Below are 24,897 nucleotides of genomic sequence, written 5' to 3' on the forward strand. Positions count from 1 at the left end.
CACTGCATTTTAATCACAATCTTAAAAAAAATGCTATTGGTGGAAAGTGCAGTCATCATCTGATGGTTAAGGATTGAAATATTTGTGTCAGTGGCTTTGCACTGGATTATAGCTGTTTATATATTTATATAGTGCATTATATCATACATAGCAGCTTTACAGTAAAATAAATATAAAAATCAGTTTCAAGAATCAGTAGTTTCAAGTATAGTTTCAAATACAACAATTAAAGTATGAACTGAATATGAAAATAAGATCTGATCAGAGTAAATAACAGATTTTTTTGGGGGGAGGGAAAGTACCCTGACAGAAACATCATGTCAGCCCAGATGTACACATGTACCAGATATTGGCAACACCATGTTGCTGTCTGGGACAGTTGCATCTATGGCCCTGTCCCAAATGGCACCCTAAACTCTCTTCCTTTGAGTCTGCACTTTCACATCATAATGCCGCTTTGACTGCTGGGTAAAGTCCTCTGCGTAGCTCACAGTCTTGCGGGCTCAGCAGAAGTGCGCATCGAGTGGGACACCCTATGGTCTTGTAACGGATACACGCACGCAGCGGCCATTGTAAGTCCACAAGTCCAAAAGTGCACATGATGTGTGCCATTTGGGACAGGGCCTAAGTCTCTTCCATGAAGAATAATTCACACATCCAACACCAGAGGTCTCTTCAGTCCTTAATAACCAGTAAAAACACTACAGCCTTAAACTGCATGGAGGTTAATAACTACTCAGGTTTATTGAAATATTAGCTGTAGTTGTAAGAACATGCAAAGTAAAACATGAAGTGGAAACAATATAAAACACTTACATTAATACATAATATAACATTTACACTCTGTCTCTCATTTGACGCTGCTGTAAATCATTGAAGGCTCTTCCATAGTTTGAACAGTTGATCGCCTAAACAGTTGATCGTCGTACTGGTTTTCATTCTTCTCTGATCTCTTCGTCTTTTTCTTTCTGTGATATTGGACAGTTGCGTACTGGATCTCCTCAGTCTCTCTGGATTCAGGAGTTTTTCCTCTGAATCTCTTTGGAGCGTCATTGGCTGAATCCGGTTCAGAAAGAGGCTCATCATGGACTGAAGCTCTCTGTGGCGCGTCAGAATAGAGATCATTCTGAAATACAAGAAAATAAAGTCATTATTCATTAAGACGTAATTCAGTTTGATCTGAAGTGTCGATTCTCAGTCTAGAGCAGATTATCTTTGCAGATCAGGTGCCACATCAGATCAATACTTCAGAAATATTTTATTGATTTACACTTGATTGTAGGAGAAGGACAGAATAAGTATTTGAAGTGAAATAATCCCAATGATGTAAATATACTAATGATTATCAAATTATTACAAAAAAAAAAAAAAAATCTATATTAAAACTGTAAATATATCAGAAATTTCGATGAAGCCATGTGAAAATAAGTGAATTTTTTCTTCATGTCACACCACCTGAGGGCGCTGTACATACAGTTTGAGAATCTCTGGTATAAAGAGAAATATTAGTTCATGAATGTTTTTTTTTTTCTCTCTGGATTGTGTTAATAAAGACACTGATAATGTTAGTTTCCCATCAGTCTGAACAGTTACAGTCTGAAACACAGATAACAGCTGATCGATTGATTTTCTGCTTCTGTAAAGTCGTGTGTCTGAATGATTTACCTGTTTCACTGTGAGATCTTCAGTTTGATCACTCCTTCGTTTCTTTCTGTTATAATGACAGACATTAACAGCTTATGGATGACTATCAAATGAATACAAAATATGTGTACTATAATCAATTATAAATTAGCCATTTCCTTCTACATTAAAGCAAAATTTAACTTATAAAATCACTGCAGGTTTTTTTGTTATTGTGCTCACATTATAAACAGGATGATGATCATGATGATGATGATGATGATGATGAAGAATAATCCTCCAGATGTCGCTGCGATCACAATCACATTCCTACCAGCACCATGATGAACTGAAAGAGGAAGATCATCATGATTAACTCTCCAAACTGATGAATGATGTGAAGATACAGGAGTGTGTTAATAAAAGCTTCACCTGTGACAGTTACAGCGTCTGATCTCTGAGATCCATGTTGATTGTGAGCCTGACAGTAGAAGCGTCCACTCTGTAGTGCACTGAAACTCTGTCCAGATCCAACAGCTGAGCTTTCATTCTCCTTAAACCAGCTGAAGTTCAGAGCAGGAGGGTTTGAATCACTGCTGCAGATCAGAGTCACTGAATCTCCTGACACTATTTCACCAGATCCAGTTATCAACACTGAGACGTTCCTGGGAGGGTCTAAAACAGACAAAAAAAGTGTAAATTAATGATTGTTAAACCATTTATTTGATGGTTACCACAGTTACTGAGCCATCATTAACTCACACATGATGATTAAAGTCACATTATCAGAGTATTTCACTCCATGTTCATTTTTGGACTTGCACTTGTATTCTCCACTGTCGTCAGAGCTGATCTTTGAGATGCTGTAGATTCTTCCAGATCCTACAAACGTTCCTCCTTTAAACCAGTTGATTTCTGCAGGAGGGTTTGAATCACTGCTGCAGATCAGAGTCACTGAATCTCCTGACACTATTTCACCAGATGGACTGATGGACACTGAGACGCCCCTGGGAGGGTCTAAGAAGCACAAAAACACTAACAAATGACTGCATTCCGGTGTGTGAGGTCAGAAAACGCTTTCTGATAACGGAAGTGATCTCTTGCGCTTTAATTCAATGAGTGCAAGACATCACTTCTGTTGTCAGAGCGCGATCAGACCTCACTAACAGGATGTGGAGGGCAGTTAGACATAGTGGTGTATTAGAGATAAAAAAATTATACTGTTCGGTTTCTTGCACAAAATGATCGTTTTGTGTCTGAGGACATCAATGTGTTGTCATGAGCAGCAGGGTTTCATTTGGATTTTTCTGTGCATGTTTTTTGACTCTTATAGATGGTGTTGCCATTGACACGCATTATACGGCTGACAGACCGCAACGGTTGAAGTTAAAAATCATCATTTGTGTTCTAACTGAAGAAACAAAGTGTGCCGAATCGACGAGTCACCATGGAAACATACTACTTCATAATACCATACTACTTATTTCTTTCTTTGTTTAATGGCTATTTGAATATTTAGTGCATATCGCCACCTATTTGGTGGTTGTGGAATCATTTTTCAATCTTTTCATTTAATAATCATTAATCACTGTGAATAAGAACTATTGTTTATTTCATGCTAATTATAAAATGAAAGACTGATTAAAGTAAATAACAGTCTGTGCTTGCAAAGATAACATGACAGTAAAAGTTTATTTTCATTTTTAGTTATTTTGCTTCCACATTTCTTGAAAGGTAAGATGTATCATATATGTTTTTATATGTAATATATTTTACTAATAATCTTGTAATAATAATATTGGTTGGTTATGTTGTAACATTCATCAAATACTAATGACAATATGTGATGATTTTATGAACATTATTTTGAAAGTGTTTAATTCTAACACTTGCATAATCTTTATTTAAATTCAAGAGAAAAGTTAGGAAGTTAGGAACAATAAATAAGGGTCAGTCTACAAAACTTTACCTTAACTATTGTTGTATAGCTCAACATGTTTAGTCTTATTGTTTAAATCAATTTTACCATGCTTTACCATGCCTCAGAGAGAAAAACACTATTTTATCAAGTAGCTAACATAGCATAATCAGATGCAGCTTTATTTTTAGTAACAGTAATACAGTATTTTCTCCATCATACAATATGTTTTAAAATTAATAGCATGCCATTCATCAACACAAGCCATCCAGCATTTAATATGATATCGTAAAATCGATCTATCTTACTGCAGTGTGTCTCAAACAAATGTCTCACAGCAGCCACCGAGCAAACGCACAGAGTAATGTTATAACATCATTTTCAACACACTCAAATGTATCTAATATGATAAACAGAGCTGTGTTACCTCATACTCATGACTGGAAGAGCAGAAGTGGCGTCGGCGACTGTGTCATAATAAAAGTTCAGCTGCTCGTGAAGCGTGTGTTGCTCAATCGCTCCAGCTCCTCATTCAGCTCCCACAACACTCGCTCCTGCTCTGCTTCATACTACAGTAATGTTAATAATCGCATCCATGAGCATGATTTTGTAGGAACCGTGGACGAACCAGACAAATGAATCATTCAGATGATTCTTTCAAAACATAATTCTAATTCAGAATCGAGGTTCCGACTACAGCTCGTCTACAGATAGAACCAATGTTGATTACTTCTACGACATCTATGTTTCCTGGCAGAAGGAGAAGTGATGAACTCAGCCATTTGTGACAGCAAATGGTCACCTAGAAGATAAATAGTCTTTGATCACCAGATCAAAAAGAAACAGAGAAAACAGTGCAGGCCCCGTTTGTTTCTATAAGGGACTAAAACTTTACAGTAAAACCAATGAAGACTGTTCTGCAACTAAAACTGCATCAAAATTGTTCCAAACAATTTTAAATGGACTTATCAAACATATTTTAACTGCATACATTTTAAATTGTGTCCACAAGTACTACCTATAACCAGTTTTGCTTTAGAAGACCCACAATCCATGTAAATGTGATAACTCTTGAATGACTGACTGAAAATATGCCTTTTTTGGACTTGATTTAATTCTTTTCCTCTTTTCTAAATCCTGACTTGAATGAAATCTGTTTAAAATGTATCATATTCCATTTAATAGAAATTATGTTAAAATTGCACTCTGCTAAAGCAGAGACGGGAAGTACACCTAATCATGATTGGGGGCCAAATCTGATATCTGATATCTGATTGTCCAAAACTCCTCTGAGGTGTGACAAACAACTAAGTTTAAATAGTCATCTTGCAAGAGAAGAGTGGTTCAAGTCAAAAACCAAGACAAAGACAAGAACCAAGAACTATGGAGTAACAAGAAGAACAGACAAGCAGCTCATTCAAGCCATTCAACTTTCACTCACTTTTCTTTTCTTTTACTTAATTTTCTTTTCAGCTGAAAGTCTCGTGTTCTAAGTTTTGCCGCAAAGTTCAACCAATGACTTTTGCCGCTTAAACTTTAACTCCAGCGACAAAGAGACTTCCTTTCATTGTTCCACACGGACCTTTAAGACCCTGTGACAAATCATCGACTTGGAAAACCCTCTACACGCCGACGAGGGAAATTCACATTTAAAGTCGACTCAAGCAAGTACCTCCAGATTAAAACTGAACTGGTGCATTTAAATGAATGATTCATGGTTTGTTCAGGTCTTTGAAGTGCATATTTTGCTAGGAACACTGTTCATCATATCACACTCTCTCTCTTAAAACTCTTTCTCTCTCATTTCCTTTCTTACTGCAACGCGTATGAATGAATGTGTGTATGTATGTGTGTGTGTTTGTGTTAGATTAGTTTGTGTTATAATAAAGTCTCCTGTAGATTTTAAAAGAAAGTGTCTTGTATTATGTGTGTCTAAAATTTAATTTCTTAAACTGACCATTTTAAGTTATCATGCTCTAATCAGTGTTTTCACGATTGTTGGATATTCATATCCGCTACAAGAGCTTATTACGGCTCGAGCAAATGAACGCTGGACGACTCAGTTGCTCGGTCGTAAACTTACAACTCTTTAACACTCTCCCAGTGTTAAATTCCCTATAAATTATTTCATTTGAGCTAATTTTACTTCCTAGGGTGTGTTTTCCCTACAATTTCTTCCCAAGTCCTATCCCTATTCTTTTCCACCAGCTGTGATGTGAAGACCACATGTCCCAAGATTCCGCGCTCAAACTTGGCGTCATCAAGCTACGCCTTTGTTTTGAATAGACCTCTAGTGACCTCTAGTGGACAGAAATCCTACTTACTTCTACATACTACAACTTCTACAAACAACTTTTATGAATAATGGTTTTGTGCAAACCTTTTGAGAACATTATTAAAGACCAGATAACATTGAACAAACACTCTGTTAACATTACTGGAAGAACGTTTGTTCATAACTTTGAGAGAACCTTAACAGAACATTAGCCTAAATTATGAGAACGTTCCCCGTTAGCTGGGAGAGTGTTAAAGTGACACTGGATAAGAGCTGATTTTACTCTGAGGATTTTGCTGTGCAGTTCACACTCAAATTGACCACATTTAAAATAATAATGATAATAATAATGTGAACAGCCACACAAAGCATCTGAGAAATAGATCAGAATTGAGCACTAAGTGTTGCAGTGTGAATGTAGAGACACACATGATCTGAATCTGTTTTTTTGTTTGTTTGTTTGTTTGTTTGTTTGTTTGGCTTTTCAAAAAACATAAATGCATACTCACACGTGACATTGAGCTGAACAGCAGGAGAGATGTGATTGTGTCCGTGTACAGCACAGCTATATCTGCCTGCATCCTCTCTTCTGACTGACTTGAAGTTGAGTTTGTTACTCTCATTTAATATCTTCTGTGAGTTTCTGTACCAGATGAATGTTGCTCTGTCAGTCAGAGTGCAGCTGCTTTTACATGTCAGACGGACTGAATCTCCCTCTGTCACTCTCTCAGGAGACTCCACCTGAAGATCTGAACACAACACACACATTATATCTAGTGCTGCTGTCATACACTGATTATTATTCAACATAATGCACACAAGAAGAGAGAAACCTCACCAAAGTCACCTGTGACAGTAAGAGTCACTCCTGGTTTACCAATCCATTTGTCTTTATCAGTGATGAATCTGAAATAGTACATGTGTGAATCCTTCAGTGTCACATGACTCAGTCTGATTGTGCAGATCTGCTGTTTATCTCCCAGATACTGAAGCCTCTGACTGTATTCAGGGTCCTCAGACAGATCTAGATACTCTCCATCCTCTTTTACAGCACCTTTACTCCAGAACACTCTCATGATCCAGTATCCAGTAGGGTATGTATAAGTGCAGTTCATTATCACTGACGAGTCCTTTAGTGCACAGATGTGTGAAAGACTGTAACTCACACCCCAACCAGCACAAAAAACCCCTGAAACACAGAATTCATCAAGATGAACATGTTGTTTTATCAGTTGGACCATGAAAACATGACAGCATTTCATTCATATTTAAAAACAGCGTCTCATTACAGGAAATATAAGCTCATCTTCTCAGAATCTACAGAGTGATAAATGATCTCAGTGTGATTTACTTCATCAGCTTTGAAGGAAGGTGTTGCAGAAAAGCAGAAATGAAAAGAGACAGACGTGTGAAAACAGAGTAAAAAATCAGCGACGAACAACATGCTGCTCTATCAAATAATGCAACAAATCACAAATAAATGAGTTTTACAGCTTTTAGTTCATGTTCATTAATTTATGCCCAAAAATACTGATGATCTGCTGCTACACAGCCTAACTTCCTGTTTCAAAAGGAAATAAATCAACAAAACAGAAGACTGCTCATTAATCACTCATTATGGCATTTTTGAAAATAAAAAAAATAAATAAAAACATCAGTGTTTCTAATGTGAATGAAACAGAGACTCACTGTGAATCATGAGCAGAAAGATCAGAGGAAGAGCAGGAGCCATTCTGACCAACATCAGCATCAAATATATCTATAATACAGCATAAATCATCACTCATATACTCATAAACAGTGTCTGTTCATCACTCTAAACAGCTCTTAGTGTTAGTAAGATCTTTGCTCATCTGAAGATTATTAATGCTCAACATCAGTGTGTGTAAATGAACTGATCATTAGATGTTCAGAAGATATTTCTCATGTCAGGAATCATGTGTTATATGAGCTTCATCTATAGAAATAATCATCAGTTTTTATTGAAGTATGAATGTGTTTGTCTTACCGTGTTGAAGCTCATCAGATCAACAGCAACCAAATGACTGACTGTTTTAACTCAAGCACTTTAGCTTCACAGTGAAGGACTTTCTGTGGTTAACACTGTTTTTTTTTTAACACACAGTGGCAGAAATGTCTCTGTCTCTCCTTCCCTCTTAACAGAACATCATCACTGAGATGAAACTGCTTAAAGGAAAATAATGATCTTTTAAAGTTAATTTAATACATTTCCACAAGATGTTTAGAGCACAGGATTATTAGTCCAAAAAAAAAAAACCATACACAAAAAATACAATTTTGAAGTCAAGAACATTCTAAATGAAGAACATTCTAAATGACAAAATGCAATATTTATATGGAAAGAAATCGTATTTTCTTATATTTTTTTTCTAATAAATAATCAGGTTTTCTAGTAATTCTTTACTCTACTGTGTTTGACAAGTTGATGTTAAAATATATGTTAAAATGGCAACTGTTACTAATTTTCACAGTGTAATACTGTGTGACTTCCAGCTCCATTATTTCCCCATCTTTAAGGAACAAGGTTAGTTTTCCCCCACAGTCGCCTCCTGCTGGACAGCTTTGGTTATTATGTCACGTGATTCACTCACACGCTCTTCTGTACAGCATTGATGGTCCTTCTGCAGAGGCTATAGTAGGTGATCAATTTACATTCTAATGAGCAGAACTCAGATGCATATTATGTAAAATATGTAGGCTATTTTTTTTTATTATTTTACTTTTCATTCTTTTGCAGAACCCCAGATGGCCTTTGAAGTCTGAGTCCTTTAAAGGATGCAGACTCTGAATTGGGACACATCAGCTCAAAACTAAATTCGCATTTAGAAGATATAAGTGTTCAAAACTTACAGTTTCTCTGCAAATCAGCTTCTCATCAGATTTCTGACCAATCAAATGCTCTCTCTCTTGCTTTCAGTGCTTGTTCACCTTATAATAACGTTCCTCTAACGTCAAGAAAATATATTTAGAGAATGTATTTAGAGATTGTTCTTATAACAAAATGCTGTTAGCTGGGATAGTGTATATATTTAGTGAAAGAGTTCATTTTTCCAGCAAACTAATGAGCTGTGGACGCTGAATGATTTGCCTCATGAGAGCATTGCTATATGTGTAATACAATGGGTAACGATTCAGTATTAATGTTGAATCAAATCTAGTTAGCACAGTTTAATAACAGTATTTTATTATGGTTACACTTGAAATGGTTAAATAGATGAAGGATGATAAAACATATACAGTTAATTGTACGTAGCATGTATGTGGAATGTTAACAGAGAAGAAAAGACAGTGCCAGCGAAAAAAAAATAGACAGATACAGCAGTTACAATCTTATTTTATCATTTCCTTGACCATGTGACTGAAAACCAAAATTGAGACATTCAAACTGACCAATCAGCAAATTAAAGCTTCCCTCACTGTATTAAAGGTGCATTTTGGTCGATCAGGTCACAAGTGGACGACGCTAAATACAGGTGTAAACAGGGTGTAAAAGGTTTTGAGAGCTTGTCCACTTTCGACCACTTCCAGAACCAGTTGAAAATGCATTTGACCGGATTGCTTTCGTAGTGGAAATGCTCATGTGGTCGAATGTGTCCGAACAGCCACAAAAGACTGCCGACTCTCTGCTTACTGAAACAATAAACATTATGGGGAGTGAGCTAGCCAGATGGGATTTTAAACGTTGCCGGCTGAAGCCATAAAATTGATCTGAAGATGACACACATGCTAAGCACAATGTTCTCCAAACATTATTGATTTCTAGCATGCACTTATTGCGTTCAGCTGGTCTTGTGGTTGTCAGAGCAGAAATGAAAGCTGATGATCTCTGTTTGTTTTCCCAGCGTCTCTAGGTGTGCTCATATGTAAATTGTGCTTGTTACGCCTATTAGATCAAAAGATCGGAAAAAGCCCGTAAATTTACACACCCACAACCACTCCCCTTGAAGAAATCAGAAGGTGAAGTTGGACAAAAGAGATGGACAGAAACACCAGGTATGAATGGGAATGTGTGTCCCCTGCTTGTGATCCAATCGACCAAAACACATCTTAATACCAGGTGTAAACAGGGCCTTTGTTACTGAAGATTTGAGACAGGAAAGCAAAAGTCTACAAGTTCTTCTGTTCTCCATTTGACCAGTTAAAATTAGAATTACAAAAGGGAAAAGGGACATCAATCTTTTTATTTTCTATTTAAGTAACAATAAAGAGTCCTAGAGTTGTGCTAACAATCTGTTGTCTGTCTTTGTATTAACAACTTATAGTTTTGAGTACAATCGATTTCAACATGTTTTCCTGCTCAACCTATTACTTTTTAACTCTATCTGCAATAGCTTTTGCAGTTATTACTCCTGTTAGAGCTGCACCTCCTGCCATTAAAGCTACAGGCAGTGCCACTCCAGCAGTAGCAACACCAAGTACTGTACCTCCAGCTACTGCTGCTCCTACACCTGCTACACCCACTCCCACTATGGCTGCATCCTTAGCCTTCTTCATCATTAACTTTCTCTGAGCTTCCTTGTACATCTCATTTGTGTAATGCCCTCCTCCGTTCTCCTTCACCATTTTGTTGATCTTCTTGATCAGTTCACTGGCCTGTGATTGATTTTGTTCATCTGTGTTATTGAACACATGATAACCACCTTTACACTGTTGGACTAGCTCATTAATCTGGTTGTTTTTTGTCAGAAACTCCTCTATAGATGTTTTTAACTGATCTCCTCTAGTGAACAGGAGGATGGTGTAACGTTCAGCATCTTTTCCAAAGTTCTCCTGAATCAATTTCACTGCGTTTTTCTCCTCATCTGTGAATCTGTCATCCAGTCTGATGAGCAGCAGAAACGCATGAGGACCAGGAACAGACATCTCCACACACTTCACTAGTTCCTTCTTCAGTTTTTCTTCTCTGATTGACGTATCAAACAGACCTGGAGTGTCGATCACTGAGATGATTTGACCCTCCACCATCTGCTGATGTTGTTGGCATTTCTCAGTTGCAGACTGAGCAGATTGTTCTTCTTTAAATGCCTTTCGTCCCAGGATGGTGTTTCCTGTTGCACTTTTTCCAACTCCAGTTTTACCAACCATCACAATCCTGAGATCTGACATGATTGAAGATAAAACAAGAGACAGAAAGTAATGCAAAAATGCTAAATATAGTTATAAAGTTACATGCATTAAAGTCTCCAGCTATAGCAGAGTTTTCCAACCCTGCAGCTGGACAGCTGCCATCCTGCAGAGTTCAGTCCCTGCAAACAAGCCTGTCAGCGCAGGGCCCCTGAGAATTTGCTCACTGGCAAAACGTTGACCCTTTAGCGGTGGCCCTGCACGGGCAGCCCTCACTTAACCTCCAGGAAGCCTTACTGCTGTTTAATAGAAAATAAGGAAGTTTGAAGTCACCGTTATGGAGGTAAGAGCTTGCTTTAGTTGGGCTCTTGACCCTTGACTTCTTAACTTCAATGTTTCTCTGGCTGCTGAAACTGTGTGTTTCTAAAGCACATTTGTTATAGCAAACGTTAGTGAGAAGAAAAACTGATCTGATGATTCAGTCATCATGTAGTGATTCACTGATCTCTGAAGACATTATTTAGATGTAGTCATTTCATTTAGTTCAAGTTCCCTTCATCTAAACTTCAGGACTTTGTCAACACTTGCTAGCTCTACAAACAAGAAATTAAATTAGAATGATATCTGGTTGAATGTTAGTGTGAAAAAAACACTCAGGTTGTTCATTGACATTATTTGTCAAAAAAATAATTAAATAAAATGCTACAATGAAGAAGACATACAGAAATGACGGAGTGACACCACAGACCATCCACACTGGACAACAAATGCATACACACACACACACACACACATATACACACCATGTTCAGGTTTGCCTGTGTAATGGCAATCCGAGCCATGTTCTTCATCATGTTCACTAAGGGTGTGGCAAAAAGGATTTGACGTGTGAATCCAAAACTTGTTTTGTAAATGTTTACTTTTTCTTTGTCAAGTTAAAAGAGAAATTCAAAAACTCAAAATCTTTATCTTAAAACTTCTTTATCAAAAAACATAATCATTCTTAATATAAGGAAAAAATATTACAAATTAGTAATTATTATGATTCTAACAGACTGTAATAATATGTCATAAATGCAAAAAAGATACTTAAAGGATTAGTTCACTTTCAAATGAAAATTACCCCAAGCTTTACTCACCCTCAAGCCATTTTGGGTGTATGTGACTTTCTTCTTTCTGATGAACACAACTGAAGATATTTTAGTAAATATCCTGAAGCATCCGAGCTTTATAATGCAGTGAACAGGATCAACGAGTATGAGCTGAAGAAAGTGCTTACATCCACATCCATCCATCATAAACACATTTTCATATTTAACAAGTTATGAAGTAAAATATCTAGCTTCCACAAGACAGCCTTCCGTATTCAACTTACGAAGAAAGTGTAAACCTCTCGCAGTTTAAAAAGCTTTTGCTACGTCCTACGCCTTCTCTATTCAACTTATACAGAAAAAGCTTAACTGACACAACGCCAGTTCCTTTTTTTTCGTAAGTTGAATACGGAAGGCGGTCTGACAGAAGCTAGATAGAAGCTAGCTTGATTTTTTTTTTTTTTACACAAATGCATTGCTTTGCTTCAGAAGGCCTTTATTAAACCACAGAGCCGTGTTTATGATGAATGGATGTGGATGGAGACACTTTTTTCAGCTCATACTAGTTGATCCTGTTCACTGCCATTATAAAGCACGGATGCGTCAATATATTTCCAATTATGTTCATCAAAAAGAAGAAAATCATATACACCTAGGATGGCTTGAGGTTGAGTAAAGCTTGGGCTAATTTTCAATTTAAAATGAACTAATCCTTTCAGTACAAAAATGCTAATCTTTATTAGAGAGTCATGATAATGCTCTGCAGCCATCTAGTGGCTGTAGTTGAAATTTCATGTTATTTTAAATTATTTTTTTAATGTATGAATATTTCACTAGAGCAAATAATTCAGCAGTTGATTTGAACCCATAATGTTCCTTTGTTATAAGTGATTTAACAAATTAATTGGTCAGAACCTGTGGAGATGCAATAGGTGATATATGTATATGTTACCTACCTTTTGGCATACTGATTTTTTATACTATATAAAATAGGGAAGTATGCATATTTGGTACAGTCACCAAGTTTCATGCATCTTTCAGTCTCACAGTTCACATCTTATTCAAGTAATTTATTTATTGAGCAGAGTTATATAAAGGTTGTAAATTGTATAGAGGTTGTTTTAAAACCCCTGTAGAGAAACGGTTTATTGAATTCTTCACTGAATGTGTGAGACTGGGGCTTTCTTTTCTATTTAAAGGTTCTTTTTTTAGAAATGTGTTACTGTTTCAAGAAAATGTCTTGACATTTAGGGAAAAGTTTCGTGAAATAGTTTTATTAAACATTCTCACCTCTTTTGGCCAAATGTTGTTCTGTTGTTTTCTGTTGTTTATTCTGGCCCCATAATGTTCTTGTTTTTCCAGCTTTTGGTGTCTGAATTGTACTTTCTTCCTCCATTCTTTCAAATAAGATTGCCAGTGATCTTACTGATGATGTACGAACCACCTTTCCTTCAATGTTTTCTTCACATACATGAGTTATCTCTGTTTCTCTCACACGAGAAATAAGACTTTTCTTTTCTGATCTCTCTGCCATTACACTGTCCATTTCAAATGTCTCAGGTACTATTTTTATTGTCTCTTGTCTCTTCTCATTCTTTTGCTCTTTTTTTCTGTCCTTTTTTTCCTCTTGTTTTCTTTTTTCTTTTCCGCTCTTTGTTCGAGAAACTGAGTAAATCTCATTTTTGTAATACTGGCCATCATTCTGTTTGATGATTTCATCAATCTTCTCCAGAAGCTTTTTGATGTGAGTTGGAATAATCTCACTTTTACTGTTGATGGAATGATGATTACCTCTGCAGTGACTGACTATGTCTTGAAAATTTCCACTATCCATAAAGAGGATCCATTCTCTGTTAGACATTTGTTCTCTTCCAGTAAACAGCACTAGGGTGAACCTGAAAGCTTGAGCTCCAAAGTTCTCCTGAATTTGCTCCACAACATCCCTCTCCTCCTCTTTGAAGGTCTCCAGGTTGATGATGAGCAGGAACACATGAGGACCAGGATTAGAGAGATACAGGCTCTTCATCATCTGCTTCTTCATCTCTTCATCAGTCAGGTGAGTGCTGAAGAATCCTGGAGTGTCGATGATGGAGATGTTTCTGTCTTTTACTCTTCCTCTCTGTATCTCACTCTCTCTGGTTCTGCTCTCTTTAAACACATCTTGACCCAGTATTGCATTTCCTGTTGAACTCTTTCCAGCTCCAGAGACTCCCAGCAGCACAATCCTCAGATCCTGTGAATCACCTGTCAAACAATTTAGAGTTCTTAATGATTTATAAATGCTTCAGTGATTTTTTTTCCCCACTTGTGTGTTGAGATGTTGCTTTTGTCTTTGTATCATACTCTATCAATGTAGTGCTCTATCACAAGCAAACTGCCTCTCCATCCAGTCCATTGTAAACTTTTCTGGTGTATGATGCCTCAACTGACATATAGAAAAATATTGGAGTCAATGATGTTTAAAGATGTTAATCAAACTATTCAGATTTTAAAGCCTTAAAAAAAACAAATACATAAAAATAATTTGTTTTAGGCTAGACTGTAGCAAAGGTTATATGTTTGTGTTTGCTCTGCTGTGTACAAATATATCCTTAAATTATTTATTTTAATGTATTTACTTTATAAAAATGAGCATTTAAAAAAGATTATTTACACTGGGCATTCAAAAAACAAAGCATGCATCTTTCCAACTGTAATCGTGTGTGATGATTAATTCACTCAGTTTAATTAAACACAGCGGAGAAGTTGGTTCCTGAACAGATTTCTTCCGTGGCAGTGTAAACAAAAACACTGTACGAGCAAGAGGCTTGAGCATTGAGAATGCTTATTTAGCTTTAGTCATACCCTTATGAAACAGCAATATGGGAATATGCTGCAAAATGTAATGCGTTATTTTACATAATTGGAAAGTACAGCTTATATTTTTCATACTGCAACATATGCTTCGACCATGTATGACTATATACTGATACTTGAAGACAAAAATAGCATTGGATCTAATATGTTTTATCCTTTATTGTGTATATTGCAATTAAAAAAAAAAATTCCTGGTTAAATAAATAACAATAAAAGTTGCTAAGGTCCTGGACAGATTCCTCAGTGAAGGATTCTCAGGAATAATGATTAAATTATTCAACTTTGTGTTTACATTTATGCATACAATTCTTGAGTATTTGCAAAGATGAATCTAATGATCTTCTGCTCAATAGCACAAAGCCCAGGTAGCTGGCTATTTATTTTTTATTATGAAACTCACTAAGTAATAGTAATAATTGTTCTGATAACTTTGATAACTGTGAACCATTCATATATATTTTGTTCCATTATATTATAATTTAGCGGTAAAACTTTACAATAAGGTTTATTAGTTAACTTTTAGTTAACACACTCTTAAAACAGATGTGTTAAAAACAACACAACCTGTGTTATATTTTAACACATCTGTGTCTAGTTAAGGACAACACATTTTGTGTTAATTTTAACTCAACCAGTGTGTTATTTTTTCTTAATACAGGCATAAAATATTTAACAAACTAATGTGTGTGTGAGAGAGAGAGAAACGACACTGTGTCCAACACAACATGTGTTAAACTATCATCCAATCACATTGCTGCTACGTCACTCCACAAGCCGTTAAGCAAGTTTGTGCCTCTTTCTTCATCGGTGGATGACAACACACGGGTGTTAAAAACAACACAACCTGTGTTATATCTTAACACATCCGTGAGTCTAGTTAAGGACAACACATTTTGTGTTACTTTTTTTTAACTCAACCAGTGTGTTATTCTTCTTAACACAGGGAGTGTTAAAATATTTAACACACTAATGTGTCAAAAATCACACAATTTGTGTCATAGATGTGCTATTTTTGACCAGTTAAAATGAATGCAATACACACTCTTAGAAAGGATGTTAAAACTGACTCCAAATGTGTTAAATTCTTACACATCAGTGTGTGAGTTTAGGGACGACGCTTGTGTGTTAATTCTGACACATTCACTGAGTCAATGATTTTAACACAGTGAATGTGTCAGGAAGGTGATCTGCTGCTAACAAGCAGAATCAAAGGAGAAAATCACAATTTTTAAGCCACCATCGTGGAGATCAGTGTTTGCTTTAGCTGGGCTCTTGACCCTTGACTTTATAATATTAGATTTTGTTTGGGGTGTTGTAACAGCCAGACACACAAAGAGAAAAGCTGATCAGGTGGTGTTGGTTGTGTTTTCACATAATCATTATTTGTCCTGAATCACTGAACTCATTTAGAGCCCAATCTCTGAGTTAGATTTACATTATTGATTACAGCAGCACTGTGATTCTACAGCACAAGATCAGCTTTATCAATTAATCTGAAGGATTTCTTAAAAGTTGTTCTGATTTAAAAAAAAAAAAAAAAAATCTCTTTCATTTAGAGACACAGACATCAAGAATCATCCTGTGAATCTCAAAAGTGGTGAGAATAATAAAGCATGTTGCAGTGCATTCTGGGTGCCACCAATCAAAATTCATCCATGGCTCCCATCATGCATTGCTGCATGAATAAACTATGAGCTGAATTGTCTTAGTAATTTCCTTTATTCTCACTATTTTATTTTTCTCTGTTTTATGTGACTTTTTAGGAGCTTCTTTTCTAATGTTTCTAAAATCAGAATATGTTGCTTGTCACCGTTGTTGAGATTCACAGGCTGATTCTTGATGTCTGTGTGTGCCTAAAAGCGAGTTTTTTTTTTTTTTTTTGTGATCAGAACAACTTTTTAAGAAATACCTTTGAATTATGTAGAAAAATCTGATCTACTGCTATAATCAATAATGTAAATCTAGCTCAGAGATTGGGCTGCAAATGAGCTCAAGACAAATAATGATTATGTGAAAACATAACAAACACCACCTGATCATCTTTTCTCTTTGCTTGTCTGGCTGTTATAACTCAGTTACTAGGGGTGTAACGATACGCTCAGGTCACGATACGGTACGTATCTCGATACGGAGTTCACGATACGATACGTATCACGATATTTTGAACAAAATGAAACTGAAATTCAAACAAGATTTATTAAAAAAACATGAACAAATTTCAATAATTTTCCTTGTTGTACATACAAGATCACATTTCATTAAAATAAATAAATATAAAATTTTAATAAAAACCTTCTGTATTCAAATTAACAGTTGAATAGGGCTGTCTGTCACAGAAAAAAAATGTTAAATTTAACATGAACTTAGAATTATGAATGGGGCCGTTCACATATCGCGTCTAAAACGTGTGGAAGGCGCGGCCGCACCGCTTCTCCTTCTTTCCAAAGCGCTTGCGCTCCCGTGGCGTCGCTCGTTGCTATGCAACCATGAACTGAGCTCTCCAAGAGGATCAGGATGTTTCTGCAAAGGATAAATGATTTCTAGCCCTTGCATTAGTTTTAGTACGAGATATATTGATGGAGATAAGATATAAAAACCACCATGTACAGCTATGATCAGCTGATCAGCTGTTCGGCTGAGCTTTTGATGTTTTGTTACGGAAAGGCCATAGCTGATCGGTTGATTCTTGTCACATGACCTGCGGTGCGCTTGCGGCATTCTGAGAAGTTGAGAATTGCATGCGCGTCGCGACCGCGTTGATCCCATTATGAGCGCGCCTGCCGCACGGCTACATTTGAAAATAATAACTGACTTGCACGCGGAAAAGACGCAATATGTGAACGGCCCCACAGAACTTCTTAAAGCAAAGCATCGCAAGCGTCTTTTGCTTTTCTGTGAGCACAGCTGTTGCTGTGCACTGCGGTGAAAGAAAGCCACGACTTTTCTCACGCGACCACGCAAGAGACTGACATGAGAAACGTTTAAACCTGCTTGCAAGATTCAATGTGTGCCGAAACACTTACTGAACTAGAGAGCTGATTGAGACACACCATCTACGATAAATCGTTACACCCCTAATACTTACAGTAATTTAAAAATGTGGTAGCATTGGATCTGGACAGGAAGGATAACTCTGGGAGTTGGAAGGGGTGTGTCGCGATTCTGCCTTCTCACATCGCGATACAGGTTTGTGGACCTGCGTATCGCGATTTCGGTTTCATATCGCATATCGTTACAGCCCTATCAGTTACAACAGCCCAAACAAAATCTAATATTAAAAAGTCAAGGGTCAAGAGCCCAACTAAAGCAAACACTGATCTCCATGATGGTAACTTAAAATTGTGAATTTCTCCTTTGATTCTGCTTGTTAACAGCAGATCACCTTCCTGACACATTCACTGTGTTAAAATCATAACACAATTACTGTGTCAAAATGAACACAAGTCATCCACCGATGAAGAAAGAGGCACAAACTTGCTTAACGGCTTGTGGAGTGACGTAGCAGCAATGTGATTGGATGATAGTTTAACACATGTTGTGTTGGACACAGTGTTGTTTCTCTCTTTCTCTCTCTCTCTCTCTACACATGATCAACTTAAATTGACACAAAAATGTGTTAAAATAGCCATAACACAAAAAATGTGTTATTAATTAACACATCCTTTTTGAGAGTGCATGAACTAATAATGAACTGCACTTATACAGCATTTATTAATCTTTGTTAATGTTAATTTCAATATTTACTAATACACTATTAAAATTTAGTTAACATTACTTAATGCACTGTGAACATGAACAAACAATGAACAACTGTATTTTAATTAAGATTAGTAAATACAGTAACAAATGTATTGCTCATTCATGTTAGTTAATACATAAACTAATGTTTAACTAATGAATTTTATTGTAAAGTGTTACCAAATTATCATATGTATTATATTGTTCAGTAATATAAACTGTAATTAAACTGTTTCAGGTGTCACATGAGTGCTTCACGTTGTTTTATTATTATTTACTAAAGTCATAACAATCAATAACTATTTTGTCAAATAACTATTGGTGTCTAAAATTCCTACCACTGAAGAGACAAAAAAAAAAAACGGTTGTCCTGATGTCACTAAAGGGAATGGCCTTTTCTTAAAGGGACAGATTCCCCAATACAACAGGGTAGACAACCATTCAAGGGACATGAAAAACTCTTCTTTTTTATTAAATAAAAAATATTATAAAATATATATTTTATTACCAAATGATCAGTACACTCAAATTGAGTAATCTCTTATTATTATAATATATATATATATATATATATTAATAGGAAAACTTTTTTTTTTTTTTTTTATGATTTGACTATATTTTACTCTCATTCAAATTTAAAGAGCAGTGCATGGGGCAAAATAACACACATCCTCTTAAACAAAACAAAACACAAATTCTAGAAAATGTATCTAAAGAGCCAAGTAATGCTTTTGTTATGAATATAAAAACTTAGCCTATATCACACACCCATTTGATAGTCGTTTTTTTTTTTTGTTAATTTATCATGGCAAATTATGTACAGGACACCACAAGGCACACTACAGTGATATGATGTATGTTCTTCACATCAAGTAGCGAGCGTGACCAAGTAAAGTCAGCGATCGCAGCGCCCTCTGTTGGTTGTTGGTGAATCACTACACGATTGCCCCGATTTAACCAGCAGGATGCTGTATGCTGGTCGTTGTTGTTGTTTTTTCTCTGAACGAGCTGAAAAACTGGGACACACCACCAAAATCCTGGACTATCAGGGGAAAACGGGGTCCTCTGGTCACCATGTATACAAGAAAAATATAAAGGTGTTTTTTTTTTACTTTCAGTTTTAATTTGTAGGCTATAAAATCATGTGTCTAATATGAAACAAGCTAAATAATCATCACTCCCATTAAGAACAATAAACAGGATAATTTCCATTTTGCAGCAGACATGAATGCATGTACTTTTTAGGATTTTGTACATCATTTCACACTTAAACTTAAGATCTGCCCTTATATCAGTAGCCTAATCGCAGTTGTACTGCAGGTAAAAACAGACCGATTTAAACTTCAGGGTCTGTGTCAACAGCAGCCGCCGGGTAATCGGTTTGATTAGAGCAGAGACAAACACGACCGCGAAGTATTTGTTTGTGCAGAAGCGTGTCAGCCGCTTATTCCGGTTTCGACTTCGCGAGCGCTTGTGACGTCACTGCAGAGAGATCAGCTGCTTCTGTGCATCAATGTTGTCTGCAGCGAGACACTTGTCGGAAATGCGGATTTTGTGCAAAATTATAGCGTTTTAGAGATAGGATAATAACCTAAAACTTCTTGAAATAAAACATATGAAAGATGCCCCGAGGTGTGGCAACCGTCGGCTATATGTAAACGTATAATTGACGGAATTATTACAAAAAAGATTGAATAGGCTACCCACAGGAAATGTAAAACTCCGTCCTTACAGCATGCCATTAATCATTCCAAACACATTAGCCTATGTTTAGTTTTTGCATGTAAGATTAATAAGGAAATTATAATAACTTTTAACTGACCTGACTGCTCATTTGCACAATTTCTGTCTCCCATGCTTCTCATTCTTCTGTACATCTTCACTTCCTCCAAATCTCAGTTTTTCAGTCTTAATGTAAAACGGAAGACCTGCAGCACCAACAGAAGTGAGGGGTGGAGCTTCAGCAGTCATAGTTGCCACCCATACATGTACATTTTTTTTTTTAATAAAATCACTTTTATGTTCATATATGGATAAGATCTACACACAAACATCAAATGGTTAGCCACAGAGACTACACGTCAAACTACTAACCCTAGTTTTCCTGTGGCTGCTGTAACTGTGTGTAATACTATAACATTTGTTATGGCAAGGAAAGCAAAGAGATAATGTGAACAGGTGATGTTGGCTGTTTATTGATTATGATTTATTGGCATGAATCACTGATCTCATTCAGAGTCTAACGCTCTGGTCAGGGCCGGATTAACATAAGGGCTAGGTGCAGGGCTCGAGCAAGGAGGGGGCCTGTGATTGGCCGAGAAGAGGACTGACTGGCCATCGGGAGCACCTGAACTTTTCCTGGTAGGGAGATTGCCAAAACCCCACCACGCTGCTATTTACTGGAGTGATGCGAGTGCATGTGGTCTTCACATCACAGCTGGTGGAAATAATAGGGATTGGACTTGGGCAGAAATCATGTTCATGGATGAGATTATTAACGTTACTGTAGTATGAAGCAGAGTAGGACCAAGTGTTGTGGGAGCTGAACGAGGAGCTGGAGTGATTGCGCCTCACGAGCAGCAGGACTTTTATTATGCCACAGTCGCCAGTGCCGCTTCCGCTTTTCCGGTCATGAGTATGAGGTAACGCAGCTCTGTTTATCATATCAGATACATTTGAATCAAAGCCACTGGAAGACAAGCCTGCAAGGTTTAGCCAAAAAAGTGTAACGGCTTCTGATTATTAAGCTGCTTCTGATTATGAAGTGTTGAGGTAGACTGTAGGTCTAGGCTACATAACAGTTAGCAAGCTTTTCAATAAACACAGCACCACCCTATAAAAAAGCCAACCAGCAGAAGAACACAAATGAGCCCGAGACACACTGTCATCAACACCAAACATCTACTTCCTCCTGACAAACAGAGAGAAAACACACAGATATAAGTGAATACCCTTCATATTATTAAAAATTAAAATTTTTTTGGGTAATCTACTGTAGCTTTATCTTTAGATAATGCTGTAAATAGAGATTTTACAGTATATTTTTTTATAAGATAATCATTTATATATGGTAAAACATCCAAAGAACACTGAAAAAGTAAATAAAAATAATTAAATGTTACTAAATTAAATATAAAAGCATAAACACTGAAATATTTTTCTTAAATTGTATGTAACCATTCCTCAAACATTAGTGGCATCTTTAACAACACAATCTGTGACACCATTTCCTCTTTAAAGTCATTTTCTGCTTACTGCACTTTTGATCTTTACCTTCATCCTGGCTGTGATTCAGTGTTCGAGATCCAAATGTGTCCTCAATGTTTCTGCATTCAGCATTTTAATAATGTCCTCTAAATCCATTGTGTCAGACAATCTTCACAGATCAGCTGTGATCTTTAGAGTGTTTTTAAACAGTGCTAACCCTAAACAGGAAGTGGTTTCATATCACACTGGCCTTCGACAAGAGTAAAAACTTGCAGTCCAACTTAAAAACTCTTTGCATATGACCCATATGACTGTGTTTGTGTACTCAACATTCAAGTTATCAGTTTCAGAAGCCAACAAGAGGAATCTGTGATCAAGTAAATGGATTTGGACACCCTTAAACAGCAGCAAGTGACCTGAATCTGATGTTTCTGATCCTCTCTGATCAATTCAGTCTGATAAACCCGCTATCTGCTGCGCCCTGCTGGACTGGAGGAAATGTATCAAAAATAAATAGGCCAATAAAGCGAAAACACAAGAATAAAGTATGAAATAAAAACAAAATTACTGAGATAATAATGACAATTGACTATTTTATTCAAAGAAAAAGTTTCACAGACACACATTATCAGAAAAGTCGTGACTACAGTGCTTCCATAAAATAATAATGAGTGGAAAAAAATCAGTTAATCCACAGACCATCTGTTTCAGAAAAATATGAGAAACAGGACATTATTTATGGCAGGTTTATTATTTTCTTCTAATAGATTAAAGCTCAATAGCTACTCTTAATTTCGGAAATTACATAAAAGGAACAAAAAAATGAAAGCATAAAATTTGTTAGAATTATTTGGTGACAGGTTTTGCTGGCAGGTTTTGCTGACATGCACCTTCAGCAGAAATGATGCAGTTAAAATAATAAAGCTGAAAAATCAAAGTCAAAGCATTATTAACCATCATGAAGATGCAGGAACGGATGTGACATTCTCACAAACCCATTTTCTCATCGATGAGCATGATTCGTCATTCCAGTTGTTCAGGACGGGGCTTGTAGGATTAATTTCAATACAGTCTTCTCCACCCGAGTCATTCGGCTCAGTTTCTTCCCAAAACCTGAATAACACAATCAGATTCAGTTCCTGAACAGCTCTGAAAGTAATTACTCACTAGAAGGTGGTTATTTGTATGAAGTTTTCTGCAAGTGTTTTATCACTTACCCTTGACTCAGTATTGAGTTATCCACCCATTTCATGTTGCCCTCCTGCTGTATGTCAGTCAAACCAATCCACGCTCTCTCCTTGACTAAAGAAGATATGTACCTCTGTGTGTAAATATATAAAACACAAAAAGAGTGAGAATCATAATTATATTTACAGTCTTCATCTGGAAATTGACTGACAGAAGACAAGAACAGTTATATGAAAGATGGTTGTTATTATATTATTATAGCATTTATTTTCCTAGAAGTCTTAAAACATGAGACTTTGAGAATTACATTTTGGATGTTTGTGTTCATGATCAAATCTATTTCAGTATTCACAACAGAATTGCCCTGAACTGTGAACTCACCTGCTTCACTTCATTTTTGATAATGACCAGATCACCACCTCGATCCATGCAGTACTGCCTGCTCTCAGACCAGTTCTTCGACTCACTGGATATGAAAAACATGCCTTTGCCTGTCAATAAACAAACAATTATATTTATTGATTGTTTTGTAAAGTGCAAATATACATATAAATCCATTTGTGCTGACCGTGTTCGTATAACTTCCTTAGTTCGTATTCTAACTTCAGTTTCTTCAGTGCTAGTTCAGTGTTCTTGTGCTGTAAGCTGTTGATGGTCTGATTGAACTCTTCAGCTGTGTTCTTGTAACTACTGAGCAGGTCTCTCTCTGATGTGATGGAGATGTGCTGCACTATGATGAAGACCAGCAGAAGAACACAAATGATCCCGAGACACACTGTCATCCACACGAAACATGTTCTTCCTCCTGACGAAAACACAGAGGCATCAATTAACAACAATTCATAATATAACATTTTAAATCAACCATTAATCCAACTTTGTCTTTAGTTATAAGTGTGTTCTGTTAAAATTACAAACTTGCTATACAGTAAAATATGCAAACAAGAACATAGAAAATAGAAAAATAATTCCATGAAATACACTTCATATAAAAGCAGAAACACTGACATAATGTGCATAGAAAACAAAAACTGAAATTGAAATTGAAACAGTTTTCTGTTCCTAAACTTTCTGCTTACTTTGCTTTTGAGTTTGTCCTTCATCCTGGCTTCGACTCTGTATTTGAGGTCCACCTGTGTTCTTTACATCTTCAGTTTCAATATTTTGATAAATGCTATCTAAGTCCATTGTTCGTCTTCACAGATGAGAGAAATATCAGTAGTGTTTCTTAAACCGTGCTAAACCTACACAGGAAATGATTTTCTCTGACAAACAGGTTACAAAATCACGATGAAGAAGTGGTACAGATGATGTAATCACTACAGATTTTTTTTTTAATCGTATCATTTTTTTTTCTTCTTTTAAGCATAAGCATCAGCATGCTTTATGAAAAAATATAGTTCAGAATAAATAAAAACCATGACAGTAAAGTTTTAACAAACTTTGCAGATCTTTGTCAGACAAAGATCAAATAAATCTTTAACAGGACTCTCTCTCTGAAATATACCCACACTCGTGGTCTTGACACGCAACAGGAAGGAAGTGTGCAAGACTGTCCATGGCATGAAAAATGGCAAAGCGCAGTCCTGGCTAGAAATTGTATTGATCTAAGAATGGTCTTAGAACATGTTCTGATAATGTTTTCAGTTGCAAGTGTTATTTTTGTTTCCTAGAATATTCTCCTAAAAGGTAGCATAACATTATTTAAAAAAAATCCAAAAAATATTTAGTGATAACATTGTTAGAACATTACCCCCTAACATGCTTACAAATGTTTAGCAAGAAGTTTCCCATCGGGCACTGGATATGGACTCCTGTGTCCTCAGATGTCAAATTTTGTTTGAAATGAAAATCAAGTTGTTGATGTTAAGCTCCAACATCATTAAATCACTCCAAAAACAGCATTACAGCTTCAC

General features: G+C 36.3%; 3 protein-coding genes across 5 annotated transcripts in view; all 3 read right to left on the reverse strand.

Moving 5' to 3' along the window:
* The window catches only part of LOC125271231 (B-cell receptor CD22-like), a 210,943-nt gene that overhangs the window by 180,681 nt on the left and 5,365 nt on the right, over positions 1-24,897 (reverse strand). The window lies entirely within an intron of this gene.
* LOC125271210 (B-cell receptor CD22-like) lies at positions 532-20,533 on the reverse strand. Of its 3 annotated transcripts, XM_048195221.1 has the most exons (9): positions 7,825-8,117; positions 7,506-7,575; positions 6,664-7,005; positions 6,326-6,565; positions 2,386-2,640; positions 2,056-2,298; positions 1,867-1,972; positions 1,666-1,711; positions 532-1,126 (listed from the first exon to the last, which is right to left on the reverse strand). In XM_048195221.1, the coding sequence occupies exons 1-9, from the start codon at positions 7,837-7,839 to the stop codon at positions 851-853; spliced, it is 1,593 nt and encodes a 530-aa protein (XP_048051178.1). In that variant the 5' UTR covers positions 7,840-8,117; the 3' UTR covers positions 532-850. The 3 variants fall into 3 exon arrangements, 2 of the variants coding, with proteins under 2 accessions (XP_048051178.1, XP_048051179.1); XM_048195222.1 differs by lacking the exon at positions 2,386-2,640 and having other exon boundaries at positions 7,825-8,100; XR_007185539.1 differs by lacking the exons at positions 532-1,126; positions 1,666-1,711; positions 1,867-1,972; ... (1 more) ...; positions 2,386-2,640; positions 6,326-6,565 and adding exons at positions 13,283-14,236; positions 20,409-20,533 and having other exon boundaries at positions 6,930-7,005; positions 7,506-10,936.
* On the reverse strand, positions 22,370-24,292 carry LOC125271292 (CD209 antigen-like protein 2). Its single transcript, XM_048195373.1, has 5 exons — positions 24,061-24,292; positions 23,550-23,786; positions 23,363-23,472; positions 23,011-23,114; positions 22,370-22,906 (listed from the first exon to the last, which is right to left on the reverse strand). Exons 1-5 carry the CDS (start codon positions 24,167-24,169, stop codon positions 22,750-22,752), a joined length of 717 nt encoding a protein of 238 aa, XP_048051330.1. The 5' UTR covers positions 24,170-24,292; the 3' UTR covers positions 22,370-22,749.

Source organism: Megalobrama amblycephala, linkage group LG7 (assembly GCF_018812025.1).
Source record: "Megalobrama amblycephala isolate DHTTF-2021 linkage group LG7, ASM1881202v1, whole genome shotgun sequence".
Classification (NCBI taxonomy): domain Eukaryota; kingdom Metazoa; phylum Chordata; class Actinopteri; order Cypriniformes; family Xenocyprididae; genus Megalobrama; species Megalobrama amblycephala.

Excerpts from the sequence above, each read along its gene's own strand:
- LOC125271292 (XM_048195373.1), bottom strand. The coding sequence starts at position 24,169 with ATGGACTTAGATAGCATTTATCAAAATATTGAAACTGAAGATGTAAAG. Across the intron at positions 23,115-23,362 it reads TCAAAAATGAAGTGAAGCAG|AGGTACATATCTTCTTTAGT; the intron begins GTGAGTTCACAG and ends ATTTACACACAG. Across the intron at positions 22,907-23,010 it reads AACTCAATACTGAGTCAAGG|GTTTTGGGAAGAAACTGAGC; the intron begins GTAAGTGATAAA and ends TGTGTTATTCAG.
- LOC125271210 (XM_048195221.1), bottom strand. Across the intron at positions 1,973-2,055 it reads AGACGCTGTAACTGTCACAG|TTCATCATGGTGCTGGTAGG; the intron begins GTGAAGCTTTTA and ends TTCCTCTTTCAG. Across the intron at positions 1,127-1,665 it reads AAGATCTCACAGTGAAACAG|AATGATCTCTATTCTGACGC; the intron begins GTAAATCATTCA and ends CTTGTATTTCAG.